The 20,878-nt window shown below is 32.0% G+C and overlaps 1 protein-coding gene across 1 annotated transcript; it reads left to right on the top strand.

Moving 5' to 3' along the window:
* The first annotated feature begins 1,353 nt into the window (after window positions 1–1,353).
* On the top strand, window positions 1,354–8,344 carry LOC139086858 (GATA zinc finger domain-containing protein 14-like). Its single transcript, XM_070635476.1, has 4 exons — window positions 1,354–1,635; window positions 6,824–7,261; window positions 7,325–7,781; window positions 7,847–8,344. Exons 2-4 carry the CDS (start codon window positions 6,824–6,826, stop codon window positions 7,879–7,881), a joined length of 930 nt encoding a protein of 309 aa, XP_070491577.1. The 5' UTR covers window positions 1,354–1,635; the 3' UTR covers window positions 7,882–8,344.
* Window positions 8,345–20,878: the final 12,534 nt, after the last annotated feature.

Genomic DNA, 20,878 nt, shown 5'->3' with positions numbered 1-20,878 from the left:
TAAAGCTTGACAACAAAGTGGGATTTAAACAACTACAAATAAGCAGTTTGATGAATTTCCTAGTTTTTGATCTAAATAAGAAATCAAGTGACATTTAAAAATAAAGAATCTCAGTGGCAGAACATAATTAAAGAATATTTTGTGGCTGTTTGTGAGAATTGACGACTTTTTATTGTGTGTGGTTAGCTGGAATTAACCAAAAAATCAGTGAAAGGATTGATAAATGCGCAAATTAGTCAGAAATTGTAAGAATTATTGATTTTGTGAGAATTCTTAATAAACTGAGTGAAAAGATTGAAGAATTGAATTTGAAAGAACAAGAAAAACTGCTTTGGAATCAAGAGAAATTCTGGATATCAAGAATAATATTCTGGAGCTTAACAAACAGTTTTTGAGTTAACGACAAGAATTTGAAAAGAAAATCAAAAGAAATTCTGGATTAGAAAAATTCTTGAAAAACAAGAAATCAGATTCTGGATCTTAAATTTGAAATTATTCAAATCTATAAAGAAATATTATCGAAAGGTTTAAAAAGAAATCTTCTCAGAATCACAGAACTTCTAATATTAGAATCCACAAAAAAACAACTTCAAAAACAAAGTATTGGATCAGACATTTCTATGTATAGAAAGAAATATTCAAATAGAAAGAGATTGTCTCGGTGCAGAACACATTTTTTGCCACCTGAGAAAATTTTCTAGCAAGTTGAAACTCTAATTGATGCAAACAATTTGTATTGAAAGTCAAAAAGTTACCAAATTGAAGGAAAATTTAAGGAATTTAAAGTTCATGAAGAATATTTTTTGTGACAAATAAAAGCAAAATTGTGATATTAAAATTGTGAAAAATACAGAAATAATAAAGAATTTAATAGAATCTTAAAATAACTTTTGAAAATTAAAGAAGTTTTAAAATTTAAGTTTCAAAAAAGTTAAAATAAGTTTAAAATTGACTAACATTTAAGAGTTTGAAAAAGTTTAAAATTGTGTAAAATTGCGAAAAGTTTAAAATTGTCAAAAATTTGAAAAGTTTAAAATTGACTTAAATTTACAAAAGTTTAAAATTATCAAAAAGTTTAAAGTTGAATGTAATTTAAAAAAAACGTTGAAAATTGACTCAAATTCATAAAAAAGTGAAAAATTCACGAAAAAGTGTCAAATTGTTCAAATTTAAAAAAGCTTTAAAACTTTGAAAGTTTTAAAACAAATCTTTAAGTTTTAAAGAAATTCAAAAGTTTGAAAATTCTTCAAAAATCAAATTTTAAAATATTCAAAAATTATTGAAATAACTTTGAAAAAGAAAACAAAACTTTGAAAAAGTTAAAATCTAAAATTCAAAAATTCCAAAAAAACCTTAAAAATCATCAAAAATTCAAACTTTCAACAAACTTAAAATCCAAATCCATCAAATCTACATCAAAATCCAAAACAAAGAGTTCATCCTCAACAGCACATCCACAAATGTGTTAATTACATTCATCTTAATATCATAAACTGGCCACATCAACTCCAACACATCAGACAAACCCGCTTCAACTCATTAAAAAAGCATCTTCAGCCAACAAAGAATCTACAAATACCAACAAAAAACTTAAGAATCATCTGCAAAAAATAAATTATAAAATTGCAATAAAAAGTAAGTAAAACATGCTTTAAGCTCTAATTACGTCACAAATGTGAAGGTTGCCTGTCTACCCGTGCATTAAATTCTTTCGTCATTTTTTCTTTTCGTACATGATATGTCTATAATTGTCTCATGACTATAGTTCCTGATCCGGAAAGTATGGACATACATTTTTTTTTGTAATTTAACACTGCTCAATATCAAGTTTAATGTTTTCGCAGCATTTTATTACCACAACACGGACTTCAGGTTCAATGTCTTGATTATTCATTTGGTTAGCGAATTTGGTGATTAAGGTTAAGGTTGTCAATGTCAGTGAGACTGTGTTTTGGCATGTTTGGCTGACTGTTTGGATGTTTTTGATCGAGTTATCCATACCGATCTCTAACATACAAAGAGCATGCTCACCAAAATGAGTATACTCAATGCAAAATGAGTATTCTCAAAGCATGTTCGTTGTATATTAGGTATATTGTCCAAACTGTGTGCCGTGACACACTAGTGTGCTTTCGAGATTTGTTGGAATTGCCATCAACTGTATGCCCAGTGCGGTTTCGGTCAAGGCTTATCATCAAGGTGTGCCTTGTTGCACGACATTGATCTTGGTATTTGAATTATTTAAGAGTTGCAAAACAGGTGCCTATGACAGCCAAAAACCGCACAAATTCTTGCTAATTTATTTGGTTTTTCTAACAAAACCACACAAATTACCAAGAATTTGTACGGTTTTTGTCTGTCACAGGCACCTGTTTTGCAACTCTGAATAACTTTAAATTAGTGTAAGTCAATAATTGCCAAATTAAGGCTAGAAATTGAATAATTCAAAATTGGTCACTTCTTTTGACTTTCGGCAACAGCAAGCATGCCTTATGAATGACTATTCTAAAAATCTAGTCAAAAGCAGAAGTTTGAATCCTATTTTGCTGCTATATGCGCTCTCAAACCTCTATTAACCCACAATGCCTTCCTTACTGCCTCTAATATCATTTCAAACTAGTCTGCAGCTTTAATTTGTCCAAAACTCTGATCTGCATCTATTATGTCGTAGCCAAAAATATCTCGAATAGTCTAAGCGGATGGACTAGTTTTACATATTTGTAGAATTATTTTGAATATCAAGTCACAAAGGATTATAATTGGTGGATTAATGAGGAACAATGATAAAAAATTCAGCATAATTAAAATTATTTCAATAAAATATAAAACGGAATCTCGTATAAACCAGACTGTATCAAGGAGTATTTCTGGTATTTATTTTACGCAGATGACCGACCTTGACAAAGTCTCTCGAAAATTTCCTTGAAAATTTCTTGATTTTATTTATTTTTTTTTTCGGAATTTTGTTGTCGTCATGATTATTTTGATATGCTGCGTGAAGGGCACATCGAGTCCTTTCCATTTTTTTCATCGTCTTCGTCGTGTTTATTGGTGAATTAAAAATTGATCGGAATTAATGGTGTTGTTAGTGGTCGATAAGTGGATGAAAGGGTGATGATGTAGGCACGATTGGAAATTCCTTTATGTCTTAATGGTAGGAATTGAAAAGGTTTTCTGAGAATTTGACGGTATTTTATAGGAGTTGGGCTTCCATCAGCCATTAGACTCAAATTCAGTCGACTCCAAGTCGTTTCAACTCGATGAGCTCAGCCTGAACATGACCCAGGTTAAGTCAACAAGAACAGAGCTTCAAATCCTCTCGTATACAAGTTCCTTGGCTGAAATTGAAGACTCAAAGGCAGATAAATTAAGAATTCAAGTTTCCATCCTTATTTCAATGCTTAATAGCTTCCAGAGCTTGAAGCCGATCCACATTTTATATTGAAAATTCGACAACATACAAAGCATCAAGCCGATTTCAAGCTGTACCAAATTCTACATCATTCAAATCCCATCAACTCCCCAGCCATCCTATTTGACAGTCACGCGATTCAATTCTCCCTGACTATGACTACCTCCAACGACATAAAGATTCAATTTGCCAATATTATTTGAAAATAAGATAATCACATGTTCAGCACGTGAAGTGACCTTGTAGTTTCTTGACCGCAATTTGGCAAAAAATATTCCATTGAAAATGTTCTTTTAGACAATTAGAAATCTCGTATGGTACTGATGTATTATGGATGTATAAAAGATTTTTTATGGCATTCTTTGGTGGAAGTGCTTTTTGATCTATTTCTTGTATAATTTTGAGATGAGGAAATGTCGAACTTAGAACTTGAGAGTCTTGAGGTGAATTTGAGTGAATTGCAGGTTCAAGTCCTATAATTTTGATGGTTTTGGCAGTTCATTTCATGAATTCTTGTCAAAGCTGCAGGCCTACAGTCTTGCAACAGGATAGTCTCCAATAATATACCTAAAGTAATGCTCAATATGATCCAAACCACAAATAATGATCACACCCCATCAAATCCTATTAATGCTGTTCCAAATATCCACAATAAGCATCCAAATTAATGCCAATCAGCCTTACAAGCCCAAATCTACACCCAAAAATCATCTTCAATCCAAAAATAAATCAAAATTACCTCAATAAGCGACACAAATAGACTCATTAACTCGCAAAAACTTTCCATAAGTAGTCAGAATTGCAATAAATCAAATTCAATTGCTTAAAGCCATTAAGAATTCTTCATGATGAAAATAAAGATTATTATCATCCAAAATAACCGCCCACAACTTCATCACTACGATTTTAAAAATAAGAATACAAAATAAAATCTCAATTTCAAATGAGGCACCTGCTTTTTCCTTTAATACTTCAGTTCTCATATTTTATTCACGATTGATCTTATCTTGAAAATATTCTCCATTCATCACAGAATCAATTTCGAGTTCCGCATTAATAGAATTTTGAGAGATGAGAATAACAATGATTATAATACACAGCACCTGTGGACACTTAGTAACTAGTATGGATGTTGACACTAGTGGATCATTAGGACGCATTTTCTTGGGGAATTTTATCCGAAATGTGTTTGTATAGATTGACAGACAGACTGAACTACAAATAGACTGACGTACAGTCTGTCGGATAGGCTGGCGGACAATCTGACGAACAGTCTGGCGGATAGGCTGACGAACAGTCTGGAAGATAGGCTGACGGACAGTCTGTTGGATAGTGTAGAGGACAGTCTGTAAGATAGGTTGACAGACAGTCCGTCGGATAGTCTGACGAACAATCTATCGGATAGACTAACGGACAAACTGACGGACAGTCTGTCGGATACTGACGGACAACAGTTTGACGGACAGTCTATGTTATAGATTGTCGGACAGTCTAAGTTACAGATTGTCGGACAGCCTTACCGAAAGTTTGACGGACAGTCTAACCGACAATTTGACGGACAGTCTAGCCGACAGTTTGACGGACAGTCTAACCGAAAGTTTGACGGACAGTCTAACCGACAGTTTGACGGACAGTCTAACCAACAGTTTGACGGACAGTCTAACCGACAGTTTGACGGACAGTCTAACCGACAATTTGACGGACAGTCTTACTAGAAGTTTGACGGACAGTCTAACCGACAGTCTGACGGACAATCTAACCGACAATTTGACGGACAGTCTAACCAACAATTTGGTGGACAGTCTTACCGACAGTTTGACGGACAATCTAACCGACGGTTTGTCGGACAGTCTTACCGACAGTTTGACAGACAGTTTGAAAGACAGACTGACGGACAGACTAAACCCTACAAACCATATTACATTCTCCCTAAATTAAAACGTGCTTATAAGCATGCGAACTATTTGTAAGGAAAGATTCTTAAAGTTCATTGACTGTCATTTGGGTATTAATGACACTTATAAGAAGATATCCACCGAAAAAAATAAACTTCTAATAACACATTTAGTATTCTGGTTCTCATCGCATTCTCGTGCCTTTATTCATCTACAAAATGTGTCTGAAATATTTTTTTCTCCTTCTTCTTGTGCCATTCTTCTTCACATTATTACATCTAACCACAATGTCGCCTTATTTGGCTGGTCATTCCCGGATTTTGAGTAAGAGAAGTTCTTTTTTTTTCAATTATTGACTACAGATCTTAAAATGATTATTATTGTAAGAATGAGAACTCAAAAGAATGAAGTTTGATGACACAATTTTGATTGTTTGGTTTAAGATGGCATTGTAAATAGCAGAGTTGTGTCAAATGCAGACTCATTTTAGCACAAAAACTTGATTTTTTTATTTCTGTGCAAAAATTTATGTATTTACAGATGTTAGATTAGTCATGTTAAATATTTGAGTAGAATTTTCGAGATTTTTTGGATGGATTTTGAATGAATTTTGAGTTTTGAGAGACATGTTCCATTTTATTAGTAAATTATGATTTTGTGCAGAGTTGGGGTCGTTCATAAGTTACGTCAGTTGAGTTTTAAGGGTCAGTATAAGCTAAAGTGTCCAAAAGCGCATGTCCATGGAGTTTCATTACTAAATTCAGATTTAGATTCATTACTAAGTATCGAGTCTGGTCATACGCAAGTTAAGGGGGTTTCTGGGGTCTACCTCGTCCTCCCCCTATCCACATACCCTTCTCCATTGAGAAAAATATCAAAAATCCATCAAAAAAAAAATTGGAAAATCCCTTTCTTGAACAACTTCAAGCTGTGTATCTTACGAAATTCATATCTCACTACATCATCAACCGGCACTTCATCTTAACCATAGAACAACATAAAGCCAATACCCAAGCATCCCATAATGACTCTTTAAAATTAATCCTCTTCTCCTCTTTCACCCCGCTGTCTTCTACAATGCTCTAGTCATCGACCTTCTTTTCTCATTACTTTTTTTTTTCATAAAATCCGGGATTGACCCGGATGAACGAAGCTATTGACCAGAACAATCGTAAATAAATGAAACATAAACACAATGTATGAGAAAAATTAAAGAATTAATTTAATTTATGATTGTCTGAGACAGATTGTGACATTTTGTAAATTATTCCGGATTTTGGTTTGAGGTGTTTATTGATTGATCTTTGTGGGATGTCCATAAATGATGTTTGTTGACTAAAATTGAGGTTTAATGACTAATGACGCCCTTATAAAGAATGTGTTATTTTATGAAATGTTATGAAGATTTAGACAGCATTCTGTGACTTTTGAAATGTTGAGGCAGGCAAATGTTCCACTTTGTGGCTTAGTTCCATCAAATAACTCTCAATTCTAACTCAATCTTAATTCTTTCCAGATGAATAAAGGAAGCAACACAAACCTCGACGTATCTAATCACGTCCGATGGCAAATACCACGAGCATCACTCTCATCTGGTTCTCGTTCAATGTACAGTTCGACAGATTCAATTCAAGGAAGTCTCAATCGAGTCAATCAGCTACAGCAACATAACAAAAGAAATATGAGACGTGAAAGTTACTCAATCGAGAGTGAAGGAATGAAAAAGAAATTGAATGAGAGACGAGATGAAGGACCTTATTCCATGCCATCATCATCTGTCTCATCATTATCATCAACAATGCAGCCAAATAAAAAGTTTAGCCGAAGGAAATTCTCTGAGAATATAATCATGAATGGAAGTCAAATTGATGAATTAACAGCAGTTGCTGATGAGAGAGTTCATGGCAGTTCATCACGTTCATCTTCACAAGGGTCATCATCGAATAGTTTACACGTAAGTCATTACATTGATGTGACCTTGTCATGTACTCATAACTTCACTTCTATCCATCCACAGAGCGCATCATCGATGTTGTTGAGTGTCCAAAATTTAGAAAAATTTACACGAATGACAAACAATCAAGGTAGAATTAACAATTTGAGGAATATTCCCCGAAATGAATGTGATAATGGAAATGGCAAACTTCAGTCATCAGCAGCAACTAACAATCACATGATAATAGATATAAATAAGATAATTGCTAGCAAGACAACAAATGGTGATAATAATAATGATGATATTGACACAGGATGTATTGAAGAACTTCATCATAACAATTTAAGGCGTAAAGATCACGATCAGCTATCAATTGCATCATCGACACACTTTACACTCGTCAATGGATGCGGACGATCAACAAATTTGAAATCACACAACTCTTTCTGTCGTCATGGGCGTCAAATTACTATTCTTATTGTGACAATGACTATTTTCTTTACGATTGGCATTCTCTTCGTGCTTTACCTTATGGATCGTAAGTTATACAACACAAGAATCACATTCAATTAGTGGCTAATTTTCATGTTTATATTCTAACAGGTCGAGCTAAGGCGATGCCAGCATTTCATCAATAAAACTCGTGATGTCGACAATGGGAGTGTATTATTATAGCCCATTGCAGAATGCAGATGACTGTTCTGACATCAGCAACGACGTCATGGATAATAACTATAACTATGTCGACTAGTTCTTGCTGTTAAATTACTTTTTAAAAGTTTTGTGATTAATTTAAATTAAATGACAACGCTCAGCACGTGAAAATAAATCCCTTTTGTTATTCTTCTAGTCAATTAGCAGTTAAGAGACACAAACATTATTTCTGAACACTCCATGTGACTTCTTTCTTATTTTCTACAGATTATATTTTATTATGGCTACTGAATTGAATTATTTATTAAATAAAAAGGTTGCACAGAGATTTTTAAAATGAAATTGAGTTGAAGATTGTGGATTTGTTTTAGTGATTTGGCAGTGGAATGTGATTTAGGTGATGAATTTGGATATTATGGATTAGATTTTGTTGAAATCTAAGGTTTTGTAGAGAATTTTGAGTTTTTAATGCTCGTTAATTTTGAAATTTTTACAATTTTTCGCTTCTTTTTTGAGAAAACTTTACAATTTTTGCATCTTTTTGAAAACTTTACATTTTTTCGCGTCTTTTTTGAAAAACCTTAAAGTTTTTTGCATCTCTTTAGAACCTTTCAAAATTTTTTTGCAAAAAAAATTACAAATTTTAAATGCATCATTTTTGCATCAATTTAAAACAAATTTTTGCATCATTTTGAAAACCTTACAAATTTTGCATCATTTCAAATCCATTTCAAATCCAAAAAGTTCGTTAAATCAATTTTTTGTAATTAAAATTCAAATCTAGATATTGACCATCCCTAAACAGCACTTGGCAGCACCTTCAACACCAATAATGAGCTTCCAAGCCCTTCTCATCTTCCTTTCCTTATGTGATTTTTAATATTAATTTTAATATCATTTTATTACACTTAAATTATCCATTTTTATTCATTTGTAAGCAAAACGTTTTCATGTTTCAGTCGTAATTTATGCGAATCGGTAGCAATGTTAATAATGTTAACGATAGTAATAATCATCATAGTAATTTACTGTGCATTAAATTGTAAAAAAAAGATATTTTTTTGTAAAAAAAAATTAGGTAGTTCTTTTTATATGAACAATTAATAATAAAAAAAATATTTGTAGCATCTCATAAAGAATTGTTTTTTATTTTTATAAGCTTATTCAATGCCACAAATGGATCAGCTGAACAAGAATCTTAACTACTTGTATTTGAATTGGCACGTATCTGATATTAATAAATTTATAGATTTTTTTCCTTGATTGCTACGTCTTAAGATATATTTTACGAGATTTTGCTGCGTGAACGGGGAAAGAGAAACCAGATCTGTATCTTGTGAGGAACTAGAACATGTAAAATTATACCAAAATTGTAAAAATCGACTATATTATGCAAATAAAGTTATATGATTTCATAATTTTTAAATATTTTTACAGCAGCATTTATAAGCCTTTATTTTGTAAATAAAAAGGAAAGGATGGCAAGTCAGTGTAGTCATGGTTTGACATTAATCTGACTATATAAATTTCGTTAATGGCACGTTTTCTCCTTAAATGCGAGAAATTGATAATGAAATTTACTTTAAAGATGAAAAATTGGTAAAGATTTTACGATTCATTGTAGTTGAAGATTAATTTGTGGTAATTTAAGTGATAAGCTAACCTGAGAGATGCTACTTAGTCATCACGGCAGTTGGACGTCGTTGTATTATCAATTTTTAGTTGAATTTGAGCTTCAGATTTCAAGAAAAATGATATTTGTTTGAATTTTTAAGTTTTTTAGATCAATTGAGTTTATCAACCTTAAATGCTCACTTCTGAATACTTTTGTAAGCTTGTTTACTTCTTATGATCACTAAAATCGTTCAATTTCTATATTTTATCAAACTTTTCTAAAGAATTTTACTTTATTGTTAAATTTTCTTCTAGAACCTTACAATTTGCATCACTTTAGAACCATACAAATGCCAAGGATTTCATTTGAATTTTAAAAATACGTTAAGTTTTAAATAATTGTTTTTTTTCGACTATTTGCTAATTAAAAGTTAAATTTCAGATGCAATTTTATTAAAATTTATAACAAAATTGTCTATTCTTCCTAAATTGTGGCCTATGTCTATTGGATACTAATTAAAATCACAAAAATGGGCATTTGAAAAGGCTGCATTTCCTGCATTTCAATTGCACAAGCTTGCAATTTTTGACTGCTCCTTATAGTTCGTCAAATTCTGCAGACCCGCAATTTTGTACCACCCCTAACATTTTCCCACAGTCTCATCAACGAAGTGCGATAACTCCTTCAACCATAAAACCAAAAAAATTACTGTTCATAAATCAGTCGACAACACAGACGGCACCAAAAGATAAAAAAATTAAACGTTCCACAAAACTGCACACACGAAAGCAAACTTGTGTAAATTTATTCCATTTTTAATTGTTTTTTAAGTGAAAAAGCCGACAAAAACTTATTTTATGCATCACAAATTAACCTTTTTGTAAAGTATGTGTTAATTTGTCAAATTTCTAAAGGGGGATGTTCGTAAATGACGTTCATTGGAAGGGAATCTGGAGATATGTGGAGGATTTTTGGACTTAAATTGCAATTTATGAGGAAAATTCCATGTTTTTGTGGATATAGAAGGAGTTGAGTGACCTAAGAACAAAATTCATCAACAGACGTCACTTCAAACGCCCCCAAACCTCATAGCAACATTGCAAGGTTCGTTGATGAGTAGGAAATGATGAATTAAGTAAAAAGTATTGATTAACACTTTTGGGCTGCTTAAAATTCTCAGAATAATCTGTTCAAGGCTTGTTGATGGTCGTAAATTATTGGAAAAATTCAGCTTTAAGCTGTTTTTCTTTGAAATTATCCAAAAGCCCTGACTAAATTAGCACTTAAAATGCTTATTGCTTAATATTTGCATTGATTACAACTTAATTAAAGTCCTTAATGTTCTGTTTTTTGTCTCATTAAATATTCAACTGGATTTAGACACTAAAGTACTATGACTTGTTGCCACTTAGCAACCTGCAAGTTAAATAAAATGTCTCAATTAATGACATTCAATCCAGTCATATAGAATGTCTAGAATTGATCTGCAATAATCATATTTTTAATATTAATGGAATTAAATAAGATTAATGAGATTGAATGTGAAGTTCAATAATGGACATAAAGGTCTATGTCAAGCATGACGAAAGCTTTTTTTTTATTTAATGCAATGCTATCAAAAGTTTATGTAATCTTTGATCTCTTGAAAGTGTTGTTTATGCTCACATGAGCTTGAATGGATTGTTGTCTGGATTATGAAGGCTTCAATTGAATTTATAAAAAAAACATTTGCATTGTCAATTTTTTTGAGGCTATCAAAAAGTCATAACATTTTAATTTTGAATTAAATTGTTGAATTTTTGCAACATTTTTGTGCAAACTTTGTTGTAAAAATTGTGTTTTTTTGTTGTGTTCAAAAGTCTGGGCATGATTGATGGTTTGTTATAGATTATGTCTTACTTTAATGAGTTGCAATGTTCACACCTTGGGTATGTTTATATCTGGTGGTAGATGCATAGCCAAAAATAAGAACTAGAGGATGCAGAGCACTATCCGGAGGTTTATTCTTGAAAAGGGGTGAATCGCAGCAGTATTACTGACCTATTTTGTTATCTTATACTAAAATATCGAAAGAATATTTCGAATATCAGTGCAACACCTAATATCAGAGGCTGACTACGCCCCTGTCTGGTACAACCTAGCAGTATACTCATTGTACCCATGGTATCACATTGGCATCAGCTTTAGCAAACCACGTAAGCATCTGAGTATGCCTTTTGTCTCTTTATAACCTCGAGCGTCACTAATGACTACAGAGGTCTGCTACAGAGCTCCACAAAAGCTCTTTTATTAACACCATAAGGAAGTCGACTCCATGTGGAGACCAAATGGCAGTCATATGGATGCCACATTGCAGCATTAATAAAACAGTCTTTCCGGAGCCTTTAAAGCCTCTTTTTCGGGAGCCTTTAAAGCCTCTTTTTCGGGAGCCTTTAAAGCCTCTTTTTCGGGAGCCTTTAAAGCCTCTTTTTCGGGAGCCTTTAAAGCCTCTTTTCGGGAGCCTTTAAAACTTCTTTTTAGGAGCCTTTATCGCCTTTTTTACGGGAGCCATTAAAGCCCCTTACCTGGAGCCTTTAAAGCCCCATTTTCCGGAGCCTTTAAAGCCCCATTTTCCGGAGCCTTTAAAGCCCCTTTTTCCGGAGCCATTAAAGCTCTTTCCGGAACCTTCTTCTTTTGCGTCGCTAAGAAACCCAAGCATCTGAATCCAAATTTCCAACTCAATTTCTTAATCTTCAAAAGGTTTGTACCTTAAACATTTCTCAACATTACCAAACCACTTAACTGTTTCATTTCCATTAAATTGTAAAAGATAAAATCTTACTTAACCCTTTTTCGGAAGCTTCATATCAACAAGCACTCATAAAGTTGAGCAAAATATATCCGATATTGACACTTTTGAAGTGTTGAAGTTCAAGTAAGTCGAGTGTAAGGAATAATTTAACAGTCAATAAAATTTGATATTAAAACAATGTTTAATTCCATATTAATGGGACATAATTAACAAGGTTTAGGTCATAAATGAGACTCTTTAGATTCGCTATTTAGAAGCAGTTGGGAAAGAAATGTTTGTAATAATAATTAAAATTGATAAGATTATTCCAACTGGATGTAAAAATGTATAAAAATATATAAATAATAAAGCTAATAAAAATGTCACGATTTCCCCAACCTTGAGCAGCCTTGACTCAAATGATCAACGAAGCTGTACATTTTGTTTGCTTTTTTTTTCTTCTTTTTCTCTTTTGAAACTTTATTTCTTCCTCATTTGCATGTTTCATTCAGTCCGAGTAACATCGAGAATTCAACTATTAAGTGTGCGGATGGAATGCATCGATGACCTTTGGGAATTTCTAGGAAAGTTCTCAATGATGATGAATAATCGATGACGATGATTTTGACCTCATAAAACATCCATGCATCATTTTTGAAATATCTATGACGAATAGTCTAGACAATGACTATTTATGGTTAGTTTTTACAGTTGTTCATTTCTCACTTCTATTTCAAGGTCATTAACATTGACTTTCTTTGATTTATTTGTTGATTTATGTGATTTTATGTAGTTTGACATGTGGAATTGGATTTGGATCGTAATTTTTGGGGTTTTTGATTTAATTTAAACTCATACTGGCAGTTTGTTTAGCGTTACTAATTTAAAACCTTACAAATTCTTAATTTTCAACTCTAAACCTTTCAATTTCTCCTTTTGCATCTCAAAAGCCTTACAAATTCTACTTTTGCATCTCTAAATTCTTACAAATTCCACTTTTGCATCTATAAAGCATTACAAATTCTAAATTTGCATCTCTAAAGCCTTACAAATTCTCCCTTTGCATCTTTAAAATCTTACAAATTCTTCTTTTGCAGCTCTAAAGCCTTTAAAATTCTACTTTTGCTTCAACAAATTCTTAAAAAATTCAAAATTGAGTCTATAAATTAAACAATTTGCTCCTTCAAAGTTATTCATTGCCATCTTAACAAGAACCTTAATATTCAAATTCACCAGCCATTCAAGAAAATTGTAAACAACATAACAAATGGATTCACTTTTGTGTAACATTTTCAGTCCATTAACGCAAATTTAAAACAAATTCTTATCGTTTGTTTCACACTGGCTCCTAATATTTCATCACATTTTGTATCTAAACAATCACCAAGCAAGTAAATAAAGAGTTTTGACCGCAACACGATCCACAAAGACTTATTCAGTTAAAAGAACACAAATAAAAAAATTGAAATAAATTGATCAATAATTGGCTTTATTATCCGTTGCCGGATATTTTATCGACATTCACCTATCCTGATTCATTATTGTGTTCTTTCCTTTCATACCCTAATATTAAAATTGAGATCATTTTTTATTTCATTTAAAACTTCACAAATCATATGGTTAATCAGATGTTCTAACACACAATACACAATCAGCACAAAAAAAGATGAGAGAGCAACGACTGTCTACGTGAAAATTATAATCTCTTCAATTCCATCATCAGCATCACGACAAGGTGAATGGAATGTCAGAAAATTTACATTGTGAATTTTTTTTTTCTTACTTATTCACATTAAGATGAACTTTGTGTAACAATATTATTTATTCTCTTGCTGTTACTGAATGGTACAAGGAGTTGTTAAGTTATTCAATGAACATATCAGGATATAGAATCGAAAAAAACATTTTCAGAGAATAAAGTTGGGCTTTGGGTTTATTGGTTGGGAACGCATTTGGAATTTATGAAGTTTTGATGTGATTTTTCTTGGGTTTCTTTGATGATATTCAAGGAAATCATTAATTATTCTTGTTTGCTCACTAATTTATGTTCAATTTATCAATTTTATAAGTTAATTAAGCAAATGATTGACGTAAAATTCGATTTTCAAAATTCGAGGTGGAAAAGTAAACAAAGCTTTTTATGACATGAAGTTAGCTTCAATTTTGTAAATTGAATATTTTTCTTGTTTGCTCACTGATTTCGGATCATATTATCTATTTAGTAAGTTAATTAAGCTAATAACTGATGTAAAATTCGATTTTAAAAATGCGAAGTGGAAAAGTAAACAATGACTTTCTATGATATGAAGTTAGCTTCATCTTTGAAGATTGAATATTTTTCAAATTTTCACGGACTTAATTAGGCTAATTGTGCAAATCTTTTTTTCAAAATATCAATCACAACCTCTTTCATCCCGGATTTCAATTTTCCAAATCATCCCGAGTCCCACTGATCTTCAATAAATGAAGTAATACCTTCAAAGATCGATAAAATTACGTCATAAATTTGAAACTATAACAAAATCCGTAAAGGGCGTAGCGAAAAAAAGCACTCAATATTTCTTGTCTGGTCTACATCCTGAATTGCTTTGTGATTTTCCGTATGAGTGAGCATAAATAGAATTTTATTACATATGCCTATTTCTGGTGCCCTAAGAAGTTACGCGACGCATTTTATACACGAAATTCTTTTTATAGATCTAGTTCCAACTCAGAAAAATCAATTAAAAAATCACAGAATTATGAAATTAATATGATAATTCTAGGAAATCACGCAAACATTCTTAAAATTCTTCCAAACTCGAGGTCTTTTCCAACTCGTCCGTGCCACAGCTAACAGTAAATAAGTCATTTAAATAATTAACTAAAGCTAATAATTTAATTCTGATCATCTGAGGTCGACTTGAGTCTTAAATGTTATGTGATGTGTGAAGATTCTTGTAATTAGTTTTTTCATATCCCTGTTCTTCATACATTACGTGATTCTTTCGATTGAGTGAACTGTTGCTAGGTCATCGGCTATTTTTAAAATTAAAATACTTTTTTTTTCGAGTCAGACACAATGGCAAATGACAATGGAGATAATAATTGGTGGGCAATGGATGGGTAATCTGTCATTGATTCTTGAGAATTTCTTTGAGGTAAATGTTTTGAGTCTCATTATTTTAAGGCATCGAAGTAAGGTAGAATCTGTTGATATTGCGCAATCTGAAGGCGAATTTGTCAGTTGCGAGAGTAGGGCATCTGTGGTTGAGTGGTTAGGCGACAGGTCAGGAATATGTAATCTTCTAATTTGAAGGGAATTGGGTTCGATTCTCACAAGAAGTCAACCTCGAAGTAATTACATTGGAAGTCTGTCAGAGTAGCAAAAATCGATTAATCGATCGAAAATTCAACCCCAGGTCAGTTTGACTCTGACTCTTAGTGCCAGATTCGGTTTGAATACGGCACAATGCAAGAGTCACGTCATCCTGGCACCAGATTTTGGATCGATTTACTGACTTGTTCTATTCGAGTTGTCGGTATGACAAGGATTCCCATAAATATTAACAACATCACACAATGGATACTTATATATGCCTCTGGACAATCTAATGGAATGATTTGAGGTAAAGGTATAGCTTAGGGTGCTTCGAAAGGGATTGAGTCTTCCATGAGATTGAATTTTATTAGAGAGATGGTCCACACGCACTCTCTCAAAGCATGTGATGTTTTAATGTACAAAGGTATGTATATACTCTAGTGTTCAGGACAGAGTAAGCAATGATCTTCTAAAGTCAACTCTAAATATTAATTTTGACACTCTAATCTTAATTATGAGGGCTTTACAAAGCATTATAGACAAGAATAAAGCAGCAAAATCTCATTTTCTTGACGAATCTTTAGAGTACCCACCCTAGACCAATCCACTCACCCCAACCAAACCTCTATCTCCTTAAAATTCCCAAATTTAATTACAGTTCTTCTCATTCCCATTGTCACACGATCAAAAGTTGCGGTATACCTCGTATAAATTAACGACCTTCTTAAGAATAATAATTTGAATTCGCACGAAATCAACAGATTGCTGTGAAATATGGAATTTTAATTGTGTAATAAATGATATCCAAATTGAACAAATGAAGAACTTCAAAGAATTCTAAATTCCTAACATTCGCAATTTAATTAAACCCCATCCACCGAACGTTCTTTGTATTATAGTCATCTGTTTCAACCATTAATTTAAGTTTTTTTCGCAAAAAAAAATAAAAAAAAAAAAACATTTTGAACCTTTTTTTATCGAGTCTGTACATCTTCATGTGTTTAGTATTCTTATTAGCAGAACTTCTTCTGATGTCCATTGTTATTTTTAGAATAAATGCTTGATATTATGACATCATTCTTGGTAATGTTTTATAACCTATAACATAATGTTGTTCTCATCTTCTGATACACAAATAGATTGAAAATGAGTTGTGATGTTGGTTGGGAGACTAAGGCGCAATTTTAGAGCGGCAATGGGAATTTTTGATTGGTTTGAAGAAATTTAAATTTTTAACGGTTTTCTATGATTTGAATTTATGAAAATTTTAACGAGTTTTTAGAGTTTAATTTTTTTTAATTTCAAAGTTTTTTTTTGAATTTTTAATTATTTTGAAAATTAAAACTATTTCTCTAAAATTCAAATGTTAACTGTTTTGACAATTCAAATTTTTAACGGTATTTTTTAATTTGAAATTTCAACTGCTTTTTAAAAATTAAAATTTCTAACGGGTTTCTAAATTTTTTTTTTCAATTTTTTAGAATTCAAATGTAACGATTTTAAAATTCACTATTGGACAATCTGAATTTTTAATGATTTTTTGACATTCAAATTTTGTTTCAAAACTTTCATTTTATCAAATTTTTTGAATAACGTTTGTTAAATGTTAAAAGTTGACCGAAATTTAACTTTCAATTATTTCAAATTTAAATTTTTAACGGGTTTAAAATTTGAATTTGAAAAAGTCGTTAAAAATCAAATTGTTAAAATCCGTTAATATTAAATTTTGACAAATGTTTCCAATCTTAATGCCCAGTAATGCAAGGTTCGTAGCCCCCAAACCGCTCCTGAATACGCCTCTATCTATCTGCTCACTTATCCACCAGGTCAGTCAGCCAAATCACATCAACAAGCTACAATCTCCCAAAAAACTCACTAAAAAGCACCAAAGAGGTCTTCTTTGGCACAGCAAAAAGAAATAGAAAGACGGCGAGAAAGATGAATAAGTAAATTAATGGGCTTCTGCTGTGAAGTAATTCCTAAATTAAAAATCCTCTATTATAATGGTATTAAGTCAAAGCCACACATGTGCGGCTTCTTTCCAAGCTACAAAAATATTATTTAATAAGCCATGAAATAAAAATGAAAAGCTGTATACACAAACAATTGAGTTTTAAGTTTTAATAAACAAACAGAAGAGAAAAAAATTGCGAATTTTTCTAAAGTGATTGAATAGGAGCAAGGCACGAACTTTTCTTCTGTCATTTTTTTTGTTACATATTGCAGCTTATATAATTTAATGACAGCACTGTGTGACACCTCTTCATCTTTCTTATTATCTCAATTTCATTATAATTTTCACATTACAGCAACACATGGAGTGACGACTTACTTATGTTAAAAATTACTGATAATTATGGAAATTTTTAAAAATATTATTTAATAGTTTATGATGCCACATATTTAAAATTGGAGTAAGTTGGGAGATGATTGCTACTATCGATCTAATGCGATCGGTTTTGTGGTGAAAGATGCATGGATGATCGTTGTCAATCAATGCATGTAGATAATGTAAGTCAGATATTTAACCCAAACATAAGAAAATAGGTGCCTTTGTGGTGTAATCGGTAAGGTGTTTGGCTCAAAATCAGTGAGACAACTCAGAAATCATCGGTTCGAATCCCTGCCATTTACAAATTTTGGACATTTTTAAGAACTTAACGTACTTTGAATGATAAATTTTACGAAACCAAGATGAATCTCTGAGAAAAATAGAATTCGGGATTGAATCAAGTCGAGGACTGTTCTTTATTAGGTCAAAAATTGGAAATTTTCAACTAAAAATCAGGATGAGAGCTACAAACTTATTTAAATAATGATGATCCTTCTTTGTACATGTTGGGTTCTGAGATAAAGTAGGTTGCAAACCTTAGGATATTTTAATGTGATTGTACGGCTGCAACACCACAGGCCATTTCAAATACACATTTTCAGACAGAGCTCGATTGCGAGTGGTGCATTTAATGGTAGCAATGAATGACACAGGAAGGTATTCACTTGATGGATCAAACTTTGGCTACCCCGATCTCCCTAGCTAATGGAAGATCATCCAAATCCCTAATCCACTATCCTGTTTAGACATTGGTAAGAACATTAATATTGCTATATACGCCTTGAATTAGATTAATTAAGTTGAATCTGCAATAAAGATAATCAATCGGATAACAACACTGATTCTAAAGAGCTAAATCAGAGTTGATCTTGATGACTCTTTCCTAATAAACCCAACGATCTGAATGCTACTCAGTCAACATCCAAAACTACTCCTTACCTTACACAAAAAGTCTACAAAAATCCATAGTTTCCTTCCAAAACATCACAAAATTTCTTTAATTACAATTTGATCACCTCACAATCTTCATGTTTGGCTGTTTGTAAAATTGATGAGGAACAGGTGTTTTGCTACTTAAACTTAATAGAAAATCACTTTTTGAATTCCTTCATAGCCTCAAAAAAAAATGATAAATTAATTTTTGAGAATGTTTCACATGTAGAATATTTGTAAATTTCAATTGATTCCTCGACACAGGATTTAAAAAAATCTTTTTCAAAAATGATAAATGACATCGCGGCACAATAATAGATTTATTGATTTTTCAGCCTTAATGATTCACAGATCTCTGTGATGGATGTTATGTGTTAATTACTGTAATTATTTCAACTTTTAGCACCACAAGTTGTCTTTTAATTTCCGTGAAATTATTCAATTTAGTGAAAAAAAATTGGAACCCATGCCAACTGTGATGATTAATTTAAATTGTTGTGAAATTTTTAAGTTTCACTTGTTTGAAAATATTTTTTAAAACACAAAAAAATTGGGAATTTTTGGAAATTAAGTTCCGTGAGCAACTTGGGCAACCATCATGGGCAACTTGGGCAACCGTTGTGGGCTAGCTGAGCAACTATGGTGAGCTAGCTGAGCAAACATGGTTAGCTATCTGGACAATCATGATGGGCTAACTGGGCAACCATGGTGGGCAACCTGGGCAACCATGGTGGGGAAGCTGGGCAACCATGGTGGGCTAACTGGGCAACCATGGTGAGCTAACTGAGCAATCATTGTGGACTAACTGAGCAACTATGGTGAGCTATCTAGAGCAACCATGGTGAGCTACCTGGACAACCATGGTGGAAAACCTGAACAACCATTGTGGAAAACCTGGGCAACCATGGTGGGTAACTAAGGCAACCTTGGTAGGCAACTAGAGCAACCATGGTGGGCTACCTGGGAAACCATATTGGACAACCTGAGCAACAACCATGGTGTGTAACCTGGGCACACCATGGTGTGTCTAACAGATTGTCCATCACTGCTCTAAACGTTACGTAACATCCAAACATTCCTACACTCGAAAACAATGAAGATGATCATGATGGCGATGATTAATGTTGTTGAAGCTTAATAAAATTTTTAAAGTCAAAATAACACAAAAATTGAAATGATTCAGTAGGATATTAATATTCTATTATTGATTTCTTGGTGTTGAATTAAAAAATTAAAGGAATGAGTCAGAAATTAGTGTGAAAAAATCAGTGTCAAGATCCTTCATACATAAATAATGATAAATGGCTTAAAAATTATTAATTTTCAAAAACATTTCAATTTACTAAAAAATATTAAAGTCAAAAATTAGCGTACGACCATGTTCAAATATGTTAAAATTGGAAGTAATTATTGAGCAGCATAAATGTAAAACTGTTAAAATTAATGGTTGCAATTTCATTGATTGGTTTATGAGACTAGGATATGAATATATTTGGTGTTTTATTTGTTTCCTTGGATATGGACATAACAAGTCATAATTGAGTTATATTTATTGAATGTCTGCTGATGTGAAATTCGTTTTAGTTGTGGATTTATTTAAAATTAATTAATTTAAAAATGTTTTAGTAAATTTAAAAAAAAAAATTAAGCTTAAAAATAAAAAAAATTATATACCTCGTGTTATATGTATCGAGGGATTTAAGCAAATTTTTGTCCCAGCGATCAGTAATTGATTAACAAGTCACTTCCAGACCTAAAACACAAGATCCAGTAAGAAATTAGAACTTCCAAACCTTGTACTTCAAAACCAATGATCCAGTAAGAAAGTCACTTTCAATCTGTAAAAAACAAGATTTTTTAAACTTCCAAAAATTTAAAATTTCATCAATTAACGGATTTTGTAAATTCAAATCTAAAAATTTTTTTAAAAAAATTCAATTACATTGTTCAGTAAACACTGTAAAAACATTTACAAACATGCAAAACACTGATAAAACAATGTAAAAACGTGTTGTTGTTTTAGTTTTGTT

Source organism: Chironomus tepperi, unplaced genomic scaffold, assembly GCF_022539635.2.
Source record: "Chironomus tepperi strain 1889 unplaced genomic scaffold, CSIRO-AGI_Ctep_v1 contig_89, whole genome shotgun sequence".
Classification (NCBI taxonomy): domain Eukaryota; kingdom Metazoa; phylum Arthropoda; class Insecta; order Diptera; family Chironomidae; genus Chironomus; species Chironomus tepperi.
This window is presented reverse-complemented; position numbering and strand designations above follow the sequence as displayed.

What these genes read in the sequence shown, in the direction of transcription:
- LOC139086858 (XM_070635476.1), top strand. Translation starts at nt 6,824, where the DNA reads ATGAATAAAGGAAGCAACACAAACCTCGACGTATCTAATCACGTCCGA. An exon ending in CATCATCGAATAGTTTACAC is followed by an intron (nt 7,262 to 7,324) that starts GTAAGTCATTAC and finishes ATCCATCCACAG; the next exon opens with AGCGCATCATCGATGTTGTT. An exon ending in CGTGCTTTACCTTATGGATC is followed by an intron (nt 7,782 to 7,846) that starts GTAAGTTATACA and finishes ATATTCTAACAG; the next exon opens with GTCGAGCTAAGGCGATGCCA.